General features: G+C 43.3%; 1 protein-coding gene across 1 annotated transcript; it reads right to left on the bottom strand.

Moving 5' to 3' along the window:
• Positions 1-3,359: 3,359 nt before the first annotated feature.
• Positions 3,360-16,225, bottom strand: cUnh2orf69 (chromosome Un C2orf69 homolog). Its single transcript, XM_079254390.1, has 3 exons — positions 15,670-16,225; positions 11,799-12,037; positions 3,360-3,845 (listed from the first exon to the last, which is right to left on the bottom strand). The coding sequence occupies exons 1-3, from the start codon at positions 15,910-15,912 to the stop codon at positions 3,368-3,370; spliced, it is 960 nt and encodes a 319-aa protein (XP_079110516.1). The 5' UTR covers positions 15,913-16,225; the 3' UTR covers positions 3,360-3,367.
• Positions 16,226-21,712: the final 5,487 nt, after the last annotated feature.

Here is a 21,712-nt window from a genome sequence, read left to right as displayed (position 1 = left end):
AACAAAAAGAGGAGCTATTTGTGGAAGTGTGTCGGCCATGAAGCTACCGCATCGTCCTGGGTCAGGGTGCCTGAAGGGATCTCTTCCTCTTGTTTTCATCTCAGGGTGTGCAGCTCACTCTTCTCCTCGTCTTGTTTTCTTAATGTTATTCTTATAACCTTATTATAATTATTTATGTGCTGGACTTATACTTTATATTTTTATGTAAATAAGCTGGCGTATCTTCAGAAGTGTGAGGATTGCGGAGGTGGTTTTGTGAAGAGGGTTACATGGGAAGTAGGAAGGCGGGTTGCTTGGATGGGACTAGAAAGTGATGCAGGAAAGGAAAGGAGGCGCGTCGGGTGGATTTAGGCAGATGGGAGGAGGTGAAATGACGGAGACGGAAATGTAGGATTTTAAAAGAACAGTTTAGAGGTTGTGTCCCAGTTCTTCCTTTTAGATGTGTAGGAAAGTAGGAGGGGATTTCTGATAGAGGAAAGACGAGTTAGTCCTGAGAAGCGTGATGAACGCGTGAGGTGCTACGTACACGCGGGATTTGCACCTTTTGTTTAAGACTGGACTGAAACAAAACCTCGCCTCCCAGAAGGCGCGGCTGCGGCAACGCCGATCGCTCCTAACCTCCAGCAACATTCCTCCTCTCGTGTCCATGTGCCAAGCCAAACAGGACCACATTGTGTGTGTGTGTGTGTGTCGGCGGCGTCACCAGCGGGGCACAGAGGGCTTTGTGCGGGAGACGGTGCCTCCCGCCACGGCCATGCTGTCATCCTCATGCTGTCATCCTTGAAAACTGGAACACCACACTGTAAAAGATTTTCACGTCACCAGCTGCTGAACATGTCCGACGCAGGCGGGTCGGCGTGCCGCTGCCCGACGCATCCAGCCGCTGATAAACATTCCCATTTGCTCCGTTTGAGCATGAAGGATACTTTGTGTTGTATGTCAAACCAGCCTCAAGCACAAGCAGAGAAATGTCTTTATTTTGCATTTTATAAAGGTTTTAATGTATGAGCTTCCTGATTCCATGACTTAAAACATATTCTGTACGCATAATCTGACGTCAGGCTAACAAGTAGCAGCACAAACTGGAAAAGCTCATTAAAGATTGTAGAAAGTACGTGCTGGCGTCTTTATTTCTCCACACGACACGCATCGCCACTGGTTACCAGGGCGACGGCAGGCGCACCCGCTCCTAAATGCACGTCAGCGCGGGAAACAAACAGGAATGCTTCTGAAGTTACATTCAGCCGGATGAGAAGCAGCAGCCATCGGCGAAGTGCAAAGATGCCGTTTAAGCCTCAACATGCAGATAAACACATCGGAGTTACTGGGATCAGACTGGAAATGTCAGAGCACACAGCACTGCCGCCATGTCACGACGAACACGTGGCGTTTACACACTAACGTTAGTCCTTTACCTCCACCAGTACAAGTCCACTTTACCAGTCACACATGGCAACCGCCAAACTGGGGCGACCCAAATCTGACTATTTCTGTCCACATCTGACCCAGATCTGCTTGTTGTGATGAGAGTCGGGACAGAGCGGCGCGTTTTAAGCTTGGATTGGGACGCGAGTCATGTAACTACATGTTTATAACACCTACAGTTGTGCTCGTATGTATTCATCTCCTTTCATTACAACAGTCACTCAAATTACTGGAGACTGGAAAAAGGAACAATAACTAAAAATGTGCAAAAATATAATTTAGTAATATAAGACACTTTTTTCATTATATTGACTTGAAAAAATAAAATAAAAAAAACAAAAAAACCCAAAACAATTGGTCCTGAAAATTAGAGACTTTTCTGTTGAACAGTGGGACAAAATACCTGTCAACAGGTGCAGAAGTCTGACTGAGAGGAACAGAAAACACCTGACTGGAGCGGAAACATTAAAGGATTGTTCAACTAAACATTACTTTGAGTGATGTAAGATGTAATAAATTATCTTATGTTTTTTTTTTTTTTAAAAATTACTATTGAACCAGAATTAGAAAATAATGTAATAATTTTCATAAATTTTTTATTTATTATTACTTTAGTCAATTTCAGCTTATTTTACAGGCAGCTGCTTTTTTTTTTTTTCCTTCTTTAATGAACGGGGATGAATAAATATGAGCACAACTGTACGCCAGACTGCGACACACGTCAATAAGTCGGTCGCGTCACATTCCTCCAATCCCAAACCAATCAGAGAGAGAGGGCGGAGCAACCGGACTTCACGCCACGTTGGAGCGTAGAACCAGCGCGACCATCACGGCCTCCTAAAGCCCAGTTTATCAGAATGACAGGCGTATGCATCTGTAAACCAGGGGGGTCCTAAGTCCTGCTGGGTCTCCATGTTTCCCTGCTCCAACACACATGGCTTCCATTAAATGGATCCAACACCAATGAAGTTGTGTACAGCGAGTGAGTCAGGTGTGTTGGAGCAGAGATACATGGAAAGCCTGCAGGACCAGAGTTGGACGCCCCAGCTGTAAACTGGCCCGACGGTCGTGTTGGGGTGGTCAGACCATGGCAGCGATGGAATCCCCGCCCTCCTTGCCACCGTGGAGAACTTCCATGTATTAGATGTGATTCGGAGCCATATGTGTCACTAACGAGAGATAAAACTGGTTTCTTAGCTTCATATGCGACGCTAAAGACCGCCGGATGTGCATCAGTCTAAACGGTGAGGACGCGGCGTTTCGTCTGCCTTGTGCTGCGGCGACAGACAACGGGAGTCTAACGGAGGGAACATTTCATCTGTAATGTGAAGAAACCAAGCCACAGAAATCTGAAGTGAGCCTTGTGACGTACAGTGTGAATGTAGAAATGGATCTGACTGATGTGGATCCAGATCAGGATCAAGGAACTCCGACTGCAGTTGTATCGCTAAACAAGTTCATGACACACCCCCTAAAATGAACCCGGAGGTGAATAAAAGGAGTAGATTCACATGGTTGCCATGGTAGCAGTGACAAAACATCTACGTTTGGTTCGTTGTCGTCTCGTGCTCCACGCCGTGATGCACAGACGCCAGAAACCAGCTCCGAGCTCCGCGGCGTCCCAGATGGACCGACGGCGCCGAAGTGGAATCTGGCGTCCGAACATTCACACGTCGACATGACGACGGGTACCTGAAGAACTTCTCTGCTTTGGACAAACATCACGTTCAAAACAAAGTTGGGGAAACTCCCACATTATTAGTTTTAGCATGAATGTTTCACAGGATTTAATGTGAAATGAAGATACTGGGGGGCGTGTCTGTCTTTTCCACCGCTGCACCATCGCCCAACTCCTGGTCTCCTTTCTGAGTCCCTAAATTATGAACAGCGGCCAATCAGACGCTCCGTTACTAGGTAAATTATCTAAACCCCTCCGTGAAGCTCAAAACTCCTGCAGGACCCTGAAGTGGTTCTCAATGGAGGGGGGCTCTTCCTGGAAGTGCAGCTTCTTACTGGGACACGCCCCGAACTCCTCCAGAGTCTTGATGAAGTGTCTGTGCTCACGGCCCACCCACCCCCGCATGGGGTCGCACACCTCGTATGGGGTCACGTGGGCGTGGATGGACACCCCGCTGGCGGCGAGCTCCTTCAGCACCTGCCTGTCGGTCACCCAGGTCTCGCTGCCCCCCGGATGGCCCCCGTCCAGCCAGAACATGTCCGAGATGTGTTTAATGAAGACGGACATGTGAGGGTCGGCGCGGGCGCCGGGCAGCTCGTACACCATCTGGTTCAGGACCACGCAGCCTTTGCTGAAGCCCACCAGAGTCAGGGAAAAGCCAGCGGGGATGCTGTCAGCGCCTCCCAGAGGCTGGAGGGGGGATGGCAGCTTGGCTCGCTCCATACCTTTGCTCAACAGTGCCCTGCAGGGACACAAACACACACACACACACACACCGTTATGTCAACCTAATATGAATTAACTAAAAGTTTACTCATGTGCAGCTGCTGGCGTTCCCTGCGACCACATTCCCAAACGGGTGGTGTCAGAGCGCCCTCTAGTGGCACACTAAAGAATTTACCAATATTGCTGAATTTACAGATAACTGATTAATCTGCAAATTACAATTCAATTCAACTTTATTTATATAGCGTCAAATCACGGCAATGCCATCTCAAGACGCTTTACAGACAGGAAAAAAACATAATGAAAGCCAATTCATAACAGCCTATATAAGGAAACCAACAGATTGAGTTGAGTCCAACTCAATCTCCCATCCTGAGCAAGCACACTGGCGACAGTGGGAAGGAAAAAACTCCCTTTTAACAGGAAGGAAACCTCCGGCAGAACCCGGCTCAGGACAGGCAGCCATCTGCCTCTGCTGTGTGGGGGGAAGAGGACAGAAAGACAACAGACAACAGGAACTGCTACTCCCAGTCAGGGAGACCTGCTGAGACAGGAGACATACATGTTAATGATGCAACACTGTTATGGGGGGGGGGGGGGGGGGGGGGGGGGGGGGGTAAAGAGAAAAAGAAAGAAGCTCAGTGTATCAGGAAATGTCCCTCAGCAGTCTAAACCTATAGCACCTGTTCTAGTCTTTGTAACAGAATGTTATGATCGACTGTATCAAATGCAGCACTAAGATCAAGCAAGATAAGTACGGACACAAGTCCTTTGTCTGAGGCCATAAGAAGGTCATTAGTAACTTTCACCAATGCTGTCTCAGTGCTATGATGAGCTCTAAATCCTGACTGAAACTCCTCGCATAAATTATTTCTGCTCAGGTGGGCATGAAGCTGAGCTGAAACTATTTTCTCCAGAATTTTGGACATAAACGGGAGGTTAGATATAGGTCTATAATTTGCTATCACCTCTGGATCCAGAGATTGCTTTTTAAGTAAAGGCTTGATTACAGCAGTTTTAAATGACTGTGGTACATATCCTGTCACTAAAGACATATTGATAAGATTTAGTAGTGATGTATTAATTAAAGGGAAAATGTCCTTAAAGAGGCTCGTTGGGAGAGGGTCTAAGATACAGGTGGATGGTTTAGATGAAGCTATTATTTTAGTTAATTCAGAGGGTTGGACAGGACAGAAACTATTTAGACACAAGTCAGATCCTGGTTCTAAGGATGCTTCGGAGACCACAACAGGCTCAACATTATAGGTAGAAGGAAGAGTATTGTGAATTTGATCTCTAATAGTGTCAATTTTATTCCTGAAAAAATACATGAAATCATCACAGCTAAGTGAGAAAGGAATACATGGCTCCACAGCGCTCTGGCTCCTAGTAAGCCTAGCTACAGTGCTGAAAAGAAACCGAGGGTTGTTTTTGTTTTCCTCTATCAATGATGAATAATAAGCTGTTCTTGCCGTACGTAAGGCTTTTTTGTATACAATTAAACTTTCTTTCCAGGTTAAGTGAGACTCCTCTAGTCCTGATGAACGCCATCTGTTTTCCAAACGCCTTGATGCCTGTTTTAGAGCTCGAAGCTGGGAATTAAACCAGGGAGCCTTCATAATCTTACCTAATTTCTTCTTCTTTAGGGGAGCAACATTATCCAAGGTTGTACGCATTGAAGCTGTTATAGTACCAGCATGTTGATCAATCTGAGCAGGAGTAAGGCTTAAAGGGGGACTCTCAGTCATGCTAACACATGGTAGAGGTGAAAAAATTGATTCAATTGATTGTTTAAATTTTGTAATATTATTGTCTGATAAACATCTACTATAGTAGAATTTATTTTTGGTCAGTGAGTAATCAAATAAAGTGAATTCAAAGGTTAACAAGAAGTGATCGGACAAGACAGGGTTTTGAGGAAATACTTTGAGCTTATCAGTCTCAATACCATATGTTAGAACCAGATCAAGAGTATGACCATGAGAGTGAGTGGCTCCATTGACATTTTGTGAAAACCCAATTGAGTTTAGAATAGAGCTAAAGGAAATGTTTAAACTATCATTTTTATCGTCAACATGAATATTAAAATCACCTAGTACAATGACTATCAGTAGTCAGCACTAACTCAGACAAGAGATCAGAGAATTCGGTCAGAAACTCGGAGTAAGGTCCAGGTGGGCGATACACTAATGCTAAAAGGAGCGGTTTCTCTGAATTCCATTTTGGATGAGATAAATATAATGTCAGGAATTCCAAGGATTTATAGTTCGTTTTGTGCTTAGGATTAATTAAAAATTCTGACTGAAAAATAGCTGCAACACCTCCTCCTCTGCCTGTAGTTCTAGGAATGTGAAAGTTTAAATAGTTAGCTGGCGTAGCTTCTTTAATACTAACATAATCCTCTTGCTGTAACCAGGTTTCCGTAAGACAGAATAAATCAATGTGGTGATCACCTATCAAGTCATTGACTAATAAAGACTTATTTGGGAGGGATCTAATATTCAGTAGGCCACACTTTATTGTCTTATTTTCAGATTTTATTAGATCCATTGTTTTTATTTTTATGAGGTTTTCACGATTAACCCCAGAAGTGTTTTTGTGTTGTTTAATTCTTACTGCTGGGAAGTTGTATAAGGTCGGAATGGGGTTTTGGGTGGGCGGCGGCAGGTGGGAAGCTGCAGAAAAGTGTGTAGGACTACAATTCTGCCTCCTGGTCCCAACCCTGAGTTGTCAATTTAGCTGACTAATAAAAGAGTCCATATTGCTAGATAAGAGAGCGGCTCCATCCAATGTGGGATGGATGCCATCTCTCCTAATAAGACCAGGCTTTCCCCAAAAAGCGCTCCAATTATCTATAAAACCCACGTTTTATAGGGGGGGGGGGGGGGGGGGGGGGTAAAGAGAAAAAGAAAGAAGCTCAGTGTATCAGGAAATGTCCCTCAGCAGTCTAAACCTATAGCACCTGTTCTAGTCTTTGTAACAGAATGTTATGATCGACTGTATCAAATGCAGCACTAAGATCAAGCAAGATAAGTACGGACACAAGTCCTTTGTCTGAGGCCATAAGAAGGTCATTAGTAACTTTCACCAATGCTGTCTCAGTGCTATGATGAGCTCTAAATCCTGACTGAAACTCCTCGCATAAATTATTTCTGCTCAGGTGGGCATGAAGCTGAGCTGAAACTATTTTCTCCAGAATTTTGGACATAAACGGGAGGTTAGATATAGGTCTATAATTTGCTATCACCTCTGGATCCAGAGATTGCTTTTTAAGTAAAGGCTTGATTACAGCAGTTTTAAATGACTGTGGTACATATCCTGTCACTAAAGACATATTGATAAGATTTAGTAGTGATGTATTAATTAAAGGGAAAATGTCCTTAAAGAGGCTCGTTGGGAGAGGGTCTAAGATACAGGTGGATGGTTTAGATGAAGCTATTATTTTAGTTAATTCAGAGGGTTGGACAGGACAGAAACTATTTAGACACAAGTCAGATCCTGGTTCTAAGGATGCTTCGGAGACCACAACAGGCTCAACATTATAGGTAGAAGGAAGAGTATTGTGAATTTGATCTCTAATAGTGTCAATTTTATTCCTGAAAAAATACATGAAATCATCACAGCTAAGTGAGAAAGGAATACATGGCTCCACAGCGCTCTGGCTCCTAGTAAGCCTAGCTACAGTGCTGAAAAGAAACCGAGGGTTGTTTTTGTTTTCCTCTATCAATGATGAATAATAAGCTGTTCTTGCCGTACGTAAGGCTTTTTTGTATACAATTAAACTTTCTTTCCAGGTTAAGTGAGACTCCTCTAGTCCTGATGAACGCCATCTGTTTTCCAAACGCCTTGATGCCTGTTTTAGAGCTCGAAGCTGGGAATTAAACCAGGGAGCCTTCATAATCTTACCTAATTTCTTCTTCTTTAGGGGAGCAACATTATCCAAGGTTGTACGCATTGAAGCTGTTATAGTACCAGCATGTTGATCAATCTGAGCAGGAGTAAGGCTTAAAGGGGGACTCTCAGTCATGCTAACACATGGTAGAGGTGAAAAAATTGATTCAATTGATTGTTTAAATTTTGTAATATTATTGTCTGATAAACATCTACTATAGTAGAATTTATTTTTGGTCAGTGAGTAATCAAATAAAGTGAATTCAAAGGTTAACAAGAAGTGATCGGACAAGACAGGGTTTTGAGGAAATACTTTGAGCTTATCAGTCTCAATACCATATGTTAGAACCAGATCAAGAGTATGACCATGAGAGTGAGTGGCTCCATTGACATTTTGTGAAAACCCAATTGAGTTTAGAATAGAGCTAAAGGAAATGTTTAAACTATCATTTTTATCGTCAACATGAATATTAAAATCACCTAGTACAATGACTATCAGTAGTCAGCACTAACTCAGACAAGAGATCAGAGAATTCGGTCAGAAACTCGGAGTAAGGTCCAGGTGGGCGATACACTAATGCTAAAAGGAGCGGTTTCTCTGAATTCCATTTTGGATGAGATAAATATAATGTCAGGAATTCCAAGGATTTATAGTTCGTTTTGTGCTTAGGATTAATTAAAAATTCTGACTGAAAAATAGCTGCAACACCTCCTCCTCTGCCTGTAGTTCTAGGAATGTGAAAGTTTAAATAGTTAGCTGGCGTAGCTTCTTTAATACTAACATAATCCTCTTGCTGTAACCAGGTTTCCGTAAGACAGAATAAATCAATGTGGTGATCACCTATCAAGTCATTGACTAATAAAGACTTATTTGGGAGGGATCTAATATTCAGTAGGCCACACTTTATTGTCTTATTTTCAGATTTTATTAGATCCATTGTTTTTATTTTTATGAGGTTTTCACGATTAACCCCAGAAGTGTTTTTGTGTTGTTTAATTCTTACTGCTGGGAAGTTGTATAAGGTCGGAATGGGGTTTTGGGTGGGCGGCGGCAGGTGGGAAGCTGCAGAAAAGTGTGTAGGACTACAATTCTGCCTCCTGGTCCCAACCCTGAGTTGTCAATTTAGCTGACTAATAAAAGAGTCCATATTGCTAGATAAGAGAGCGGCTCCATCCAATGTGGGATGGATGCCATCTCTCCTAATAAGACCAGGCTTTCCCCAAAAAGCGCTCCAATTATCTATAAAACCCACGTTGTTATCGGGACACCACCTAGACAACCAGCGGTTGAAGGATGACATGCGGCTAAACATGTCATCGCTGATTAAATTTGGCAAGGGACCAGAGAAAACTACGGAGTCCGACATGCTCTTGGCAAAGTTACACACCAAAGCAACATTAATTTTAGTGACCTCCGATTGGCGTAACCGGGTGTCGTTACCGCCGACGTGAATTACAATCTTACGGTATTTACGTTTAGCCTTAGCCAGCAGTTTCAAATACGATTCGACGTGGCCCGCTCTGGCCCCAGGAATGCATTTGACTATGGTCCCCGGTGTCTCTAGAGCCACGTTTCTGACTATGGAACTACCTATAATCAGGGTTTCTGCCTCAGCGGGTGTGTCACCGAGCGGGGAAAATCTGTTAGAAATGTGAACAGGTCGGTGGTGGCCAGTGGGTTTTGGTTTGGGGCTACGCTTCCGCCTGACCGTCGTCCAGCCCGCCTTGGCTCCCGGCTGCGCGGGAACTGCTTCCTTTTAACAGGAAGGATCATTACAGATCATTTTTATGATCACATTTAAGATGATATCTCCTGTTTTTTTATGGTTTATCAACATCAGATTAAAAAAGATTAGGGATGCTCTGATACCAGTATCAGTGTCGGCTTAATACCAAGCGTGTGTCCTCATACTTGGTATTAATAAAAGTGTACCGATATCACACTAGTCATGCCAGTGCAGATGTGTTTGATGCTTCAGACGTGTTTTAAAAGAAATAAATGCCTTTAAAGTTAAAATGTGACATTTTTTTCCACTATAATGATGATCCACCCTGTTAATTCAACAAGAGCTGCACTCAGTATACTAAGACAAAAAAAAAAGCGTTCCCACGCTACGTATCCTGCTATGTTGCCAAATCAGTAACATTCAGCTTTTTAGCAAGAAATCGTTATCCTAAATATTGGGGGTGGGAAAATCAAATGGAAAAAAAATTGTTTTACAATGAAAAAATTTTTTTTTTTTTTTTTTTTTTTTTTTTTCCAAATAAAGTTAATCCACTATAAAATTAGTCATTTTTATTGTTTTTTTTTTTTATCTTTTTACTTGTCTTCTTGGTCATTATAGCAGCAGAATGATAGTCTGGCTACTGGGTTGTTTTCCCTGAACTGAAATCAAGAAAAATTACTCACAAAAGTTTCCTAAAACTTCAAACTACAAAAAAAAAAAAAAAAAAAAAAAATCAACAATATCGAAGAATTTTAAGAATCGCAATTTTAATCAAATTGGCACCCAAAAAATCGGAATCGGATAGAGACAAAAGCATATCGTCACAGCCTTACTAAAGTAACGGCGTTCTTATGCAACAGTATGTGGTGAAAATACAATAAAGCCTCCAGAATGTGGGCGTTTCTTTTTCATTATATATACAGAGCTACCGACGGAGCAGCTCTTTGGTGGAGTTCGGTGCAGCTGAAATCAGCCAAACCTGGCAACTCTGACAGGGTCAGTTAGGGCCGTTTGGACAGCAGAGTTTCTGCAAGCAGCCTGCAGCTCTTGTTTGTGGAGAGAACTGCACCGTTGAGGATCATTATGACTTGTTTAGATGCATTTTCAGACAGCCAGAGGCTGCTTCACGAGCCGCAAGTTAAGAGTCAGTGAGCCGCATGCGATGAGGAACACGGCACTAAAAGCCAGATCTTTGTTCCAAAACCACACATTTATAGTTGTATTTAGGTAAAATGTGTCAAATCAGAATAAAACGTGTTGAAATTGTTAGATCTGTAATGTTATTATATTTGTATTGGTGAGGTAACTTCAGAAAGGATAACTTATTACAACCTCATGAAATCTTAAACAGTTATAACAGCAGTAATAACCATAATAATGTTCACATAAACACATCTGGTATCTGTAAATTCTCCCACAAAAGTGGATTGCTGCATCCCTAAAGAAACAAAATGAAATGAAACAGTTCAATCTGAACTCGAGTCAAGCCGACAGCAGCGCTCCAGGTGACCTAGTTTGGGTTATCACATGATCTGATCACATGATCTGATCACATGATCACAGATCCCAGCATCACATCTCTGCTTTTAACCCTGAAAAGCAACAAACATTTATGATTATATTATTGGTCCATCTGGGCTTCAGCTGAACTCCTTCCAGTCAACATGCAGACAGGATCGTTCAGAACAGCCTCAGTTGTAAGATCAAACCAAAATGATGGAAAATTAATGTATTGATAGATATGTCCGGTCATCTTAATCCAGGGTGTCTCGAATCTGGTCCTCTGGACTCCTTCCCTGCATGTTTTGTAGACATCCCTACTTTAACACACCTTAATGAAATAAAGACTCGTTAACAGGCTGCCAAGAACTTGATGAGGAAGTTCAATGATCTGACTCGGGTGCTTCGGAGGAGGAGCATGTCTAAAACATTTTGCTGTTTATGTGTCATATAAAGGGCCGGATCCAAACTGTTCAAAGTGATCTCAGAATAATCTCAGTAATCTCAGACTGGCTTTGCAGGACGTTGTCGTCCTGAGAGAAGAAGTTTAAACATCCGTTCTGGTGCCAAACGCTTTTATGAAGCTCGTTCATTCACAGCGATCATTAGGCGGGAGGCGGGGACACCCTGGACCGGTCGGCCGTCCATCGCAGGAAGGTTCAGACCTCCCCTCAGCCCTGACGCCTCAGAGCGACCATCTGGCTGCGAGGCTACAGTAATGACCACCGCACCACCAACGTGCCTCCGTCTGACGCAGCACCACCTTCATAACCAGCCGGATCTCCTCCATGTGGAGCGAGATGGACCAAGTCTGAGAACTCCAATCTGTTCCAGTCGGAGACGGGACCAACCTGAGGTGGTGAAACGCTCCGACGCTGGCGGAGTATGGGCTGTGCTCCGGGGCGCCAAACATGTTGCTCTCCACGAAGTTGTGGTAGCAGCTGAACTTGTGCAGATACATGCGAGAGGCTCTCACCACCCAGACGTGGCTGTCCGGGAAGCGCTGGCCGAGGATGAGCGCCACCTGCTCCAGACTCCAGGACACCCACTGGGCTGCCTCCGGCTGCAGAGCCATCTCCTCCTGGAAGTTCTGCACCAAACAGAGTACAGAACGTTTTACACGCTGCCATGACAGAAACTGACTGTTTACTCCAGATAAGTAAGAAGCAGAACACTTTAACATTTATATTTATTAGTAATTTATATGTTTTCATCCATCTTAGAGCCAAATGTTTCCTCCATCCCAGCCGCGGGGAGAACATCTACAGTCTGTAAACAGAACTCTGCATCTCTGACCCACTTAACTAGTTTCATCACCGCGTCTCCTCAGAGCGCCGCCTGACTCAACACAATGACCCGATTCATTTTATTTACATGCAAACGTCACAGTCAGAGCAGCCTGAGCGGAGCAGGGTCTCCTGGGAAATACGCCGTGGGAATGTTAACGCTGCCTAATGAACTGCAGGACAATGATCAGAAAGGAGGGCGGTGAAGCTATGCAGCAGTACGAGTAGCTGATGCTTCCACATGACGGAAGCTGAGGCTTCACATGACTTTCAGCCTCCAGAAGCTCGTCTGAAATCCACATTCACCCAGAAAGTCTGTTATGGGGGAAAAGACGTGCATTTCCACCCCTACGTCCTGAAAAGTCGGGACAAAAACAAAAAGCAGTGACTAAAAAAATGTCGTCAAGCTGGAACAAAGTGACAAAAGGCTGGAAAAGTGGATAATACAAAGTAAAGTGGGGGAGCATTTGACAGATAACTAGGCTGTCAGTAACATGACGGGGTGTGAAAGGAGCATTTCAGAGAGGCAAAGCCTCTCGGGGTAGATCCACACAGAGAATAAAGTGATATTAGAGAAGTTTCTGGTGAAGCCAGAATGATTTGTAGCAGAAAGGAGAGGTGGAGATGAGGCCTGATCCGACCGGGAAGGATGTGTTGATGCTTCGCTTCGGGTTTGTCCCTCTGAAGGCGGCGCCACAGCGAGTCAGCATGTTTTACGAAACTTAGTCTAAAACAAATAAATCAGCATTTTCACACTCCAGATAACAAGTTTCCACATTGTGAGATTAAATATGTGCAAAGCTAGGGATGATACCGATACCGGTATCGGCTCAGTACCAAGTGTGTGTACTCCTACTTGGTATTAATAAAAATGTACCGATACCACACCAGTCAAGCCAGCACAGATGTGGTTGATGAAATGCTTCGGACGAGTTTTAAAAGAAATAAATGCCTTTAAAGTTCAAATGTGACATTTTTTCCACTAAAAGCCAGATCTTTGTTTCAAAACCACACATTTATAGTTGTATTTAGGTAAAATGTGCCAAATCAGAATAAAACCTGTTGAAATTGTTAGATCTGTAATGTTATTATATCTGTATTGGTGAGGTAACTTCAGAAAGGATGGGTCATTTATTACAACCTAATGACATCTTACACAGTTATAACAGCAGTAATAACCATAATAATGTTCATATAAACACATCTGGTATCGACAGATATTGGTATCAGTAGATATTCAAGTTTCAGATGTCGTATCGGATCAGAACTCCCAGAAAGAGGATCGGTGCGTCCGTATGCAAAGTACCAGCATGCTGATAAACAGAAAATAAGATAGATATGTATATCTATATAAATATATCTATCTATATCTATCTTATATATAATCCAGATATAAATATCAGCGTATTGATCAGTGGAAAGACACTTTGCCAAGCGGTACTGTCGGGGAAATGAGCTCTACTGAAGGCTCTATTTTCATCTGATTTCATAGTTCTGATTAAAACACGAGCTGTTTGCTGAAACAGCTGGTTGGGAAGGAAGAAGCTGCTCACAGTCATATTAAATTAGAAGGTTTTCTCTTCTTTCCTTCAAGATGCTTTCAGGTTTACGGCACCCGTAGAGGTCAGTCTGGAACTTAGAGGTCTCCATTAAACAGATAACAGCGGCCGGGCGCTGGATGGAGAACAGTATATGGTGATGTTATCACCACATAGTGGTATCTTCCTGCATCACACGGCCGGCAGCGAGGAACTGGCAACGAAGCAAAGTGGTGGTCCACCTCGCTCTGGGAAAACACCGGTTACTGGACTACACATTATATGACTCTCCTAATGTTTAAACAGATCTTTCCCTGCATGTTAACAGCAGACTTTTAACTTTTTATTGATTTTAAGTTCCATTTCTTTTAAAAACGTCTCAAAAGTACGAATGTGCACAAAGGTTTGAGGTTTGTAGCACAGAGATGCAACTGAAAGAAACGACTTTAATGAAGGTTGAAATGTTTAGATCTGACTCCTTAAAACAACCTTATGGCTTTAATTATGGCTCTTCAAACTTTGACCGTCTCACAACGAGTTTTTATAAGTTCCTACAACGTCCCTCTGTAGCTTAACGACGATCTGAGAGCCGTAAAGCCACCTTCCTCTGCCGGGTCAACACAGAAGGGAACAGTTCCCTTCGGAGGAAAAGGTCACAAGACTGACTGGTTATTGACACGATTATCAGCCCACAACCTGGTCTCCACTTCCAGTGCCCTGAGACACGTCGGCCCCGACACACGTCGGCCCCCAGAGACACGTCGGCCCCCAGAGACACGTCGGCCCCCAGAGACACGTCGGCCCCCAGAGACACGTCGGCCCCCAGACACACGTCGGCCCCCAGAGACACGTCGGCCCCCAGACACACCTCAGCGAGGAAGCGAGCTGCCAGGAGCAAAAAAATCTATTTGAACCAAATTTCTTTAACTCAGTCTCATCTGTCCGTAACACTTTGCTCTGTCGTCTCCATCCCAGTGTAACCAGTGCCCTCTTCATGTGTAAAGATGTGTTACTGGAAGCTGTGCCGTGCAAGCCTGCCACCCAGAGCCATGTCCAGACGGTTGCTGGAGTCTGTGGCTGGTTTTGCATTGATTTGAGGAGCAGTTAAAGCATCTTTTACACAGCTTTAACACTCTTAAACATGTTTAGCAGGATTGCAGAACATAGCAGCAGTGTGGGCCGTCTACAGTCATTAAACAGTAAAACAATAAACATGTGGAACATTGAACTTGTTGGTTTGCAGTGTTAGAAACAGCTGATGTCTCCTTTGACCACATGTCAATAAAACTGACTCACATCAAGCCTGCGTAGAGGCCATTTATGTGTTTTTGTTTTCTTCTGTGAGAATTGGCTGTTATGGAAGTTATTTTTAGTATTATATTTTAGTGTTTTAGGTTATATTAAACAGATAGATTTTTATTTAAAGTCTGTTATTAGCTTTTTGTTGAGTGTGAGAAGGGTGAGGGAAGACAGGTAATTTATGTCACGTGGTGGTGGTGTGTGTGTTTTGTGTTGTTGGAAATCAGTGTCAGGTGGTGTGAGACAGGATGAATTTTTTTTTTTTTTTTTTTACCACTTTCAGGCGTTTTTTGTTGTTGTTTTTGTAAGCTGGAACAAATATATAACGATCCACTTTTATTCTATTTTTTTGTTTAAAGAATTTTTTTTTTTTTGTAATTTTCTAAATCCTTTTTCTTTTTATTTATACAAACCAGACAGTCCACGCTGCCACCGCCTTTAAAAGAAACGTGGAAAAGTCTGATACAACCTGAATCTAATAAACATGACATTTTAAAGTTTTAAAAAAATGATGCATTCACTGACACATGTGCACAACAATGCAGATGCAGATAAACATCCATGTGGTGCGTTTACGGCCTCACTAAAGTCATGCTTACCTGGATGTCTCCGTGGAAAAACACGACGTGCTTGTTCCAGTTCTCCCAGTTGCCCTCAGCTTGTGGCCACAGGAGCAGCAGGTCGTTGACACGGTTCGGACCGTGGCCGGGAACCCCCAGCAGCTTCTGCAGCTTCCTCCCGGAGCCCTGCAGCTCCCAGGAGGTCGTGGCTGCCACCGAGCTCATGGTTTTAGCCCCTGATATTAAAGCAAAGCCCACCGCAGCCGTCCGGGAGATTAGCATGGACTCTAAATTAGGGAAATGATTTGGCGTTTTTTCTCCTCTGCGCAATCATCCCATGCTGCTGCTGCTGCGGTCACCTGGCTGCCGCAAAGCTGTGCGGTAGTTACAGATTAAACAAGAGCTTCATGTGCGCAATTATATTTTACCTAAGAGCTGCACGCAGGTCTGTCTTTATCCGTCTCACATTGTGACTAACTGATGCAAATTATATATCTTTATTTTATTGTGGCAGTTTATGGCCACGAAGAGGCGCCGTTTGTCAAAAAAAGACATCCACACCTACCGACTGCAGACATCCAGGCCGATATGTGCTTGTCTTAGTTTTCCCTTGTACGCATGTCTGCGTCAGTGCGTTTACGTCAGTGTACGTCAAAGCTGGCAAGATAATATAACCCCAAGTACTTCCGGTTTTGTTTTGTCAGTCACACGGCTGTTGAGTCGATGACAAAGAATGTAAATACAAAAGAAATGTGCTATATGCTTATTTGATATAACAATATATAAATTATTATTATTATTATTATTATTAATAAAAATGTTTGTCCGATTCAGGTATCAATTTTGATGCTTTTCTTAAATCGCCATTATGAGGAAACAGCAGCAGGGAACTATCTTGAATCATCTCTGACTAACTCTAAACTTTAGCCACAGAATGTAAATCTTTGTGTTTTGGAGTTTGTCCTCAGGACATGACAGGATTGACAAATCTTTCATAATTAGTGCACATCTGGAGATTTAGAATACATAACATGTTTTCTTTTCGTTGCCTCCAACATTTGGACTCATTCAGCAATGCTGCCTGTTGACATCGCTTTCACTGACTGCATAACTTCTGCCACGTTTTTCACTCACATGCAACTGATAAAGGCAGCAGTTAGTTTACTCCAGGTTGGACTTTGGACGAGTTCTATATCTTTAGTTGTTATTATTAGGACTGAAATAAAGCGACTCGACCCCACAGAGACTATTCTAACAGGCTGAAGTGGTTTATTGGATAGAAGGAGAATCCCTTCATCTGCATCTGCAAACAGGTAACCAAGCCAACATAAACTTTTTTCACATTTTTGCAACTTATTACCACAGTGTTGCTTAAAAGATGGAAAGTGGTTTTCTGTTTATTTTGTAAAATAAGCTCCACAAAGCACAGATGGCATGATGTGTAAAGGTAGTATTTCCTACGAGGCTGAAGTTAGCTTCCGATTCGCAGCTTCCGATTCGCAATATGTGTAAAGGGCAATTCCACTGAATTTTTCGGAAACAACACCACATTAGACCAGGTCCTGACAAAAAACTATAACACTTAGACTCTTCAAACCTGGGCTAAAATATTCCACATACTATGCAGATTCAATAAAACATAGTATCTGATTTGTGAAACCTTTATTCTATTTGTGAAAATGCAAATAAGGCTCATTTAATGACATTTTTGGCATCTGGACCACATTGTCAGGACCTGGTCTAATGTTGTCCAGATTCCAAAAATGTCATTAAATGAGCCTTATTTGCATTTTCACAAATAGAATAAAGGTTTCACAAATCAGACACTATGTTTTATTGAATCTGCATATTATTTAGGATATTTTAGCCCAGGTTTGAAGAGTGTAAGTGTTGTAGTTTTTTGTCAGGACCTGGTCTAATGTGGTCCAGATTCCAAAAATGTCATTAAATGAGCCTTATTTGCATTTTCACAAATAGAATAAAGGTTTCACAAATCAGACACTATGTTTTATTGAATCTGCATATTATTTAGGATATTTTAGCCCAGGTTTGAAGAGTGTAAGTGTTGTAGTTTTTTGTCAGGACCTGGTCTAATGTGGTCCAGATGCCAAAAATGTCATGAAATGAGCCTTATATGCATTTTCACAAATAGAATAAAGGTTTCACAAATCAGACACTATGTTTTACTGAATCTGCATAATATGTGGAATATTATAGCCCAGGTTTGAAGAGTCTAAGTGTTATAGTTTTTTGTCAGGACCTGGTCTAATGTGGTGTTGTTTCCGAAAAATTCAGTGGAATTGCCCTTTACACATATTGCGAATCGGAAGCTTCGAATCGGAAGCTAACTTCAGCCTCGTGTATTTCCTTCAGTCGTATCACGACTGTGTGCTTAGATAGAGATGGGGATTCAGCTGGTTGCAGTCTGTTTTTTGGCCACTAGATGTCACTATCCCAATGCCCATTTAATTTGAAATTAAACACATTTTGTCACAATGGCCACGTTTCTGCTCCACACTATGGACGTATGGGATCATCTCTGGTTGCTGAATCTCCACATCTCTCTGCAGTGAGATTTCTTTCAAAGAGAACATGTCTTGTGTTTCCAGCGATGCTGCCCCACACCATCACACTGCTGCCACCAACAGTTGTCGCCCCGTCGCTGCAGCAGTCAGCAGCGTTCGCCACATCCCCTCCACACTTTGTCCTCATGACCCCGAGGCAGAATCTGGCCTCATCACTCATAACGTTCCTCTCCAGGTTCCAGGTCTCCGAGTGCTTTTCTAGTTCTTACTGTTAGAGCGCTCCTATATAAGAAGGATGAAGTGGTTAATGGAGGGTCACAGCCGCGATAAGGTGTCTACGGGTTCGATATAGGCTTCATGAAAAACGTTTTTCAGATGGTTTCTGGCCAAAGTTAAAAGCTTTCTGAACCGTTGCAACCTTGAAAAATCTATCCATAATCTAAATAGCGCATGACTGTATCATACTGTATGTTGGTGTCTGCCAGTCTTCCATTAGCCGCCTTCAGCTGGTGCAAAGTGCAGCGGCCCGGCTTTTAACTGGCTCTGAGAGCACATCACTCCTGTCCTTTACTCCCCCCGTCTATTTTAGAATTGATTTGAAGCTTGTAATGTGTGTTTTTGGAGCTCTTAATGGCCTGGCTCCATCTTATTTACCAGAGATGCTAATTGTTCATGAGTGTGGCGGGGCTCCTACATATGTCTCATCATGAACTTGGTCCCAATCCAAACTTTAAACTTGTTTATTCATGATGACTTCTACCTTTATTTTTCTCTTCGTAAAGCACTTTGGTTTATCAGTAGCTTGCTGCAAACTGCAAGATTATTGAAGCAGTGGAAAGTGTGTACATAAAAAGACACATCTTGTGGTTGTGGAAAAGATGTTAGTCTGTTGAAGAAGGGTCAAATTATTGGCATCAAGCAGAAAAAATATCCACAGAGATGCAGAAGCTACTAACAGTGGGTCAAACACTGTCCAACACAGCACTGATAACTAGAGGGATGGTGGGGAAGCATCGTCTTCCAGGGAGAAATGTGGTCAGAAAAACATGTTGAAGGATGGTGATCATGTAAATGTTTGGTGAAATCCAATGGAAGAAAAACGACAGTAGAACTCAGGTCTGGTTAATAGTGAAAGTGAGAACATTACCATGTGAACCCAATGGCCTGATCAGCTCTGGAGCCAGAAGAAAACCAGTGATCAGAGAGGTTGACTGGAGAAAAAGACTTCTGTTTACTGGGGAGCAGACTGGACTCTGGAGCTGGAAGAAGGTCATGTGGTCTGATGAGTCCAGATGGACTCTGTTCCAGAGTGATGGAGCATCGGGGTGAGAAGAGAGTCAGATGAAGTCTGGCAGACATCCTGCTTGGTGTCTAATGTACAAGCCCGCGGGGGGGGGGCTTTTTTTCAGGTCCAGGTTCAGGTCCAGGTTCAGGTATAGGTTCTGGTCTAGGTTCAGGTTCAGGTCCAGGTCCAGGTCCAGGTCCAGGTCCAGGTCCAGGTCCAGGTTCAGGTCCAGGTTCAGGTATAAGTTCTGGTCTAGGTTCAGGTCCAGGTTCAGGTCCAGGTCCAGGTCCAGGTCCAGGTCCAGGTTCAGATTCAGGTCCAGGTTCAGGTCTAGGTTCAGGTCTAGGTTCAGGTCCAGGTTATAGGTCCAGGTCCAGGTCCAGGTCCAGGTTCAGGTCCAGGTTCAGGTATAGGTTCTGGTCTAGGTTCAGGTCCAGGTTATAGGTCCAGAAAAGCAGAAGGGAGGAATTGAACAGCGTGATGTTCCAGGTGATGGACCAGGTCCAGGTCCAGGTCCAGGTCCAGGTTCAGGTTCAGATTCAGGTCCAGGTTCAGGTCTAGGTTCAGGTCTAGGTTCAGGTTCAGGTTATAGGTTCAGGTTCAGATTCAGGTCCAGGTTCAGGTCTAGGTTCAGGTCCAGGTTATAGGTCCAGGTCCAGGTTCAGGTCCAGGTCCAGGTCCAGGTCCAGGTCCAGGTCCAGGTCCAGGTCCAGGTTCAGAGACAGTATGAGTCCAGAGAACGTGGTCTGCTGCTTCCTGAATTTACTGAATGAACATGTTGTTTCATCTTGCTTGACGGCATGGCCGTATTCCAAGATGACACCGTGGGGCTCAAATTGTGAAAGAGTGGTTCAGGGAGACGTCATCTTCACACATGGACTAGGGCTGCTCGATTATGACGAAAATTATAATCACGACTATTTTGACTGAAACTGAGATCTCGATTATTTAACGATTATCCAGTATTTATAAACAACGCTGCGCGTCGTGGTGTTCTAGACTCCGTGTCGTGCATTATAAGCGTTTAATGTATGGTTCCAAGTTGTTTAATCCACTTTTACCGCTTATATAGGAACTATTTTACGTTTTATACCAAACAACCGCTGTCAGGCTGCAGCGCGTTTCTCTCATCCACCTGTTAAAAGACGGCTGATCTGAACCAGCTGGTTAACGTGTTGCTATGGTAACGCCCCGTAACGGAGGGATGTTACAGTGTTTAACTGGCCGAACTATGTATAGGAAAATAATGCAGCCAGTTGTCAGTGACAATGGTATAAACTATGTTTAGGTGAACTTCCACAACCTACTGCAGTTATTCTACATTGACCTGCAGGTGGAGCCGACTGAGACTGGCCCCCTGGGAGTGCTTTAGGACGGGAGAGGCTCCCGCTGCTCCTTCCTTACAGTAACTGCAGAACAATATGTGCCTTCAAGTCAGTCGCCAAAACACCAGAAAAGTCTCTAATAACTCCAGTAAAAGCTGCTAGATTTGTTGCTTTTAACAAAAAAAGTCTCCAGATTTAGTGAGAAAGTCTCCAAGTTGGCAACAGTGTCTGAATGAAAGCAAAGCGGCTGTGGGAGGAGTTTACAGCACAGCGCTGCAACGCCAGAGACGCTCGATTAGCAGCTGAAGACAGCAGGAGAGGAAACTGCAGAGAGGAAAATAATCACACCCTTTTATTTTTATCATCGATGGAAACCCAGATCGTACTGAGATTAAAATCCGATTAATCGCCCAGCTCTAACATGGATTAGTCATCACAGAGTCCAGACCTGATCCTTAATGAGAACCTCTGGGATGTGGTGCGGTAGGCTTCGCACAGTGGTCAGACTCTCCCAGCATCAGTAAGATGTTGGTGAAAAATAAATGCAACACAGGATGGAAGTAAATCTTGTGACATTTTGGACGATTTATGTCACGACACGACGGTGCAGATGGGCTCAGTGATCCAGGGACGGAAACAAGGGTCTGTAAAAGCAGAAGGGAGGAAATGAACAGCGTGATGGGGATGGATTTAATCTGGAATTCGCAGGTGGAAGGACTGATGACAGGAAGCCTGATGCCTTCAAAGGCAGCTTGGAAATCTTAGACTGAGAATATAAAACTTTAAAAGATGACTTGGAAACACAAGTTCACAAGACTTTGGCACAACACTTAACTACATTTTATTCCTTTAAAAATAAAACTTTACATCTAAAAAGTTAAATTCACTTCATGTTTATTGCTACAAAATTTCTCATTTTCATGCATTTCAGTAATTTACTGTAATTT

This window comes from Telmatherina bonti (assembly GCF_933228915.1).
Source record: "Telmatherina bonti genome assembly, chromosome: 15".
Classification (NCBI taxonomy): Eukaryota; Metazoa; Chordata; class Actinopteri; order Atheriniformes; family Telmatherinidae; genus Telmatherina; species Telmatherina bonti.
Note: the sequence above shows the minus strand (reverse complement) of the source record. Positions and strands in the feature narration are given on the sequence as shown.

What these genes read in the sequence shown, in the direction of transcription:
- cUnh2orf69 (XM_079254390.1), bottom strand. Translation starts at nt 15,912, where the DNA reads ATGCTAATCTCCCGGACGGCTGCGGTGGGCTTTGCTTTAATATCAGGG. An exon ending in TTTTCCACGGAGACATCCAG is followed by an intron (nt 12,038 to 15,669) that starts GTAAGCATGACT and finishes TGTTTGGTGCAG; the next exon opens with AACTTCCAGGAGGAGATGGC. An exon ending in GGAGCGTTTCACCACCTCAG is followed by an intron (nt 3,846 to 11,798) that starts GTTGGTCCCGTC and finishes GTGTCCCTGCAG; the next exon opens with GGCACTGTTGAGCAAAGGTA.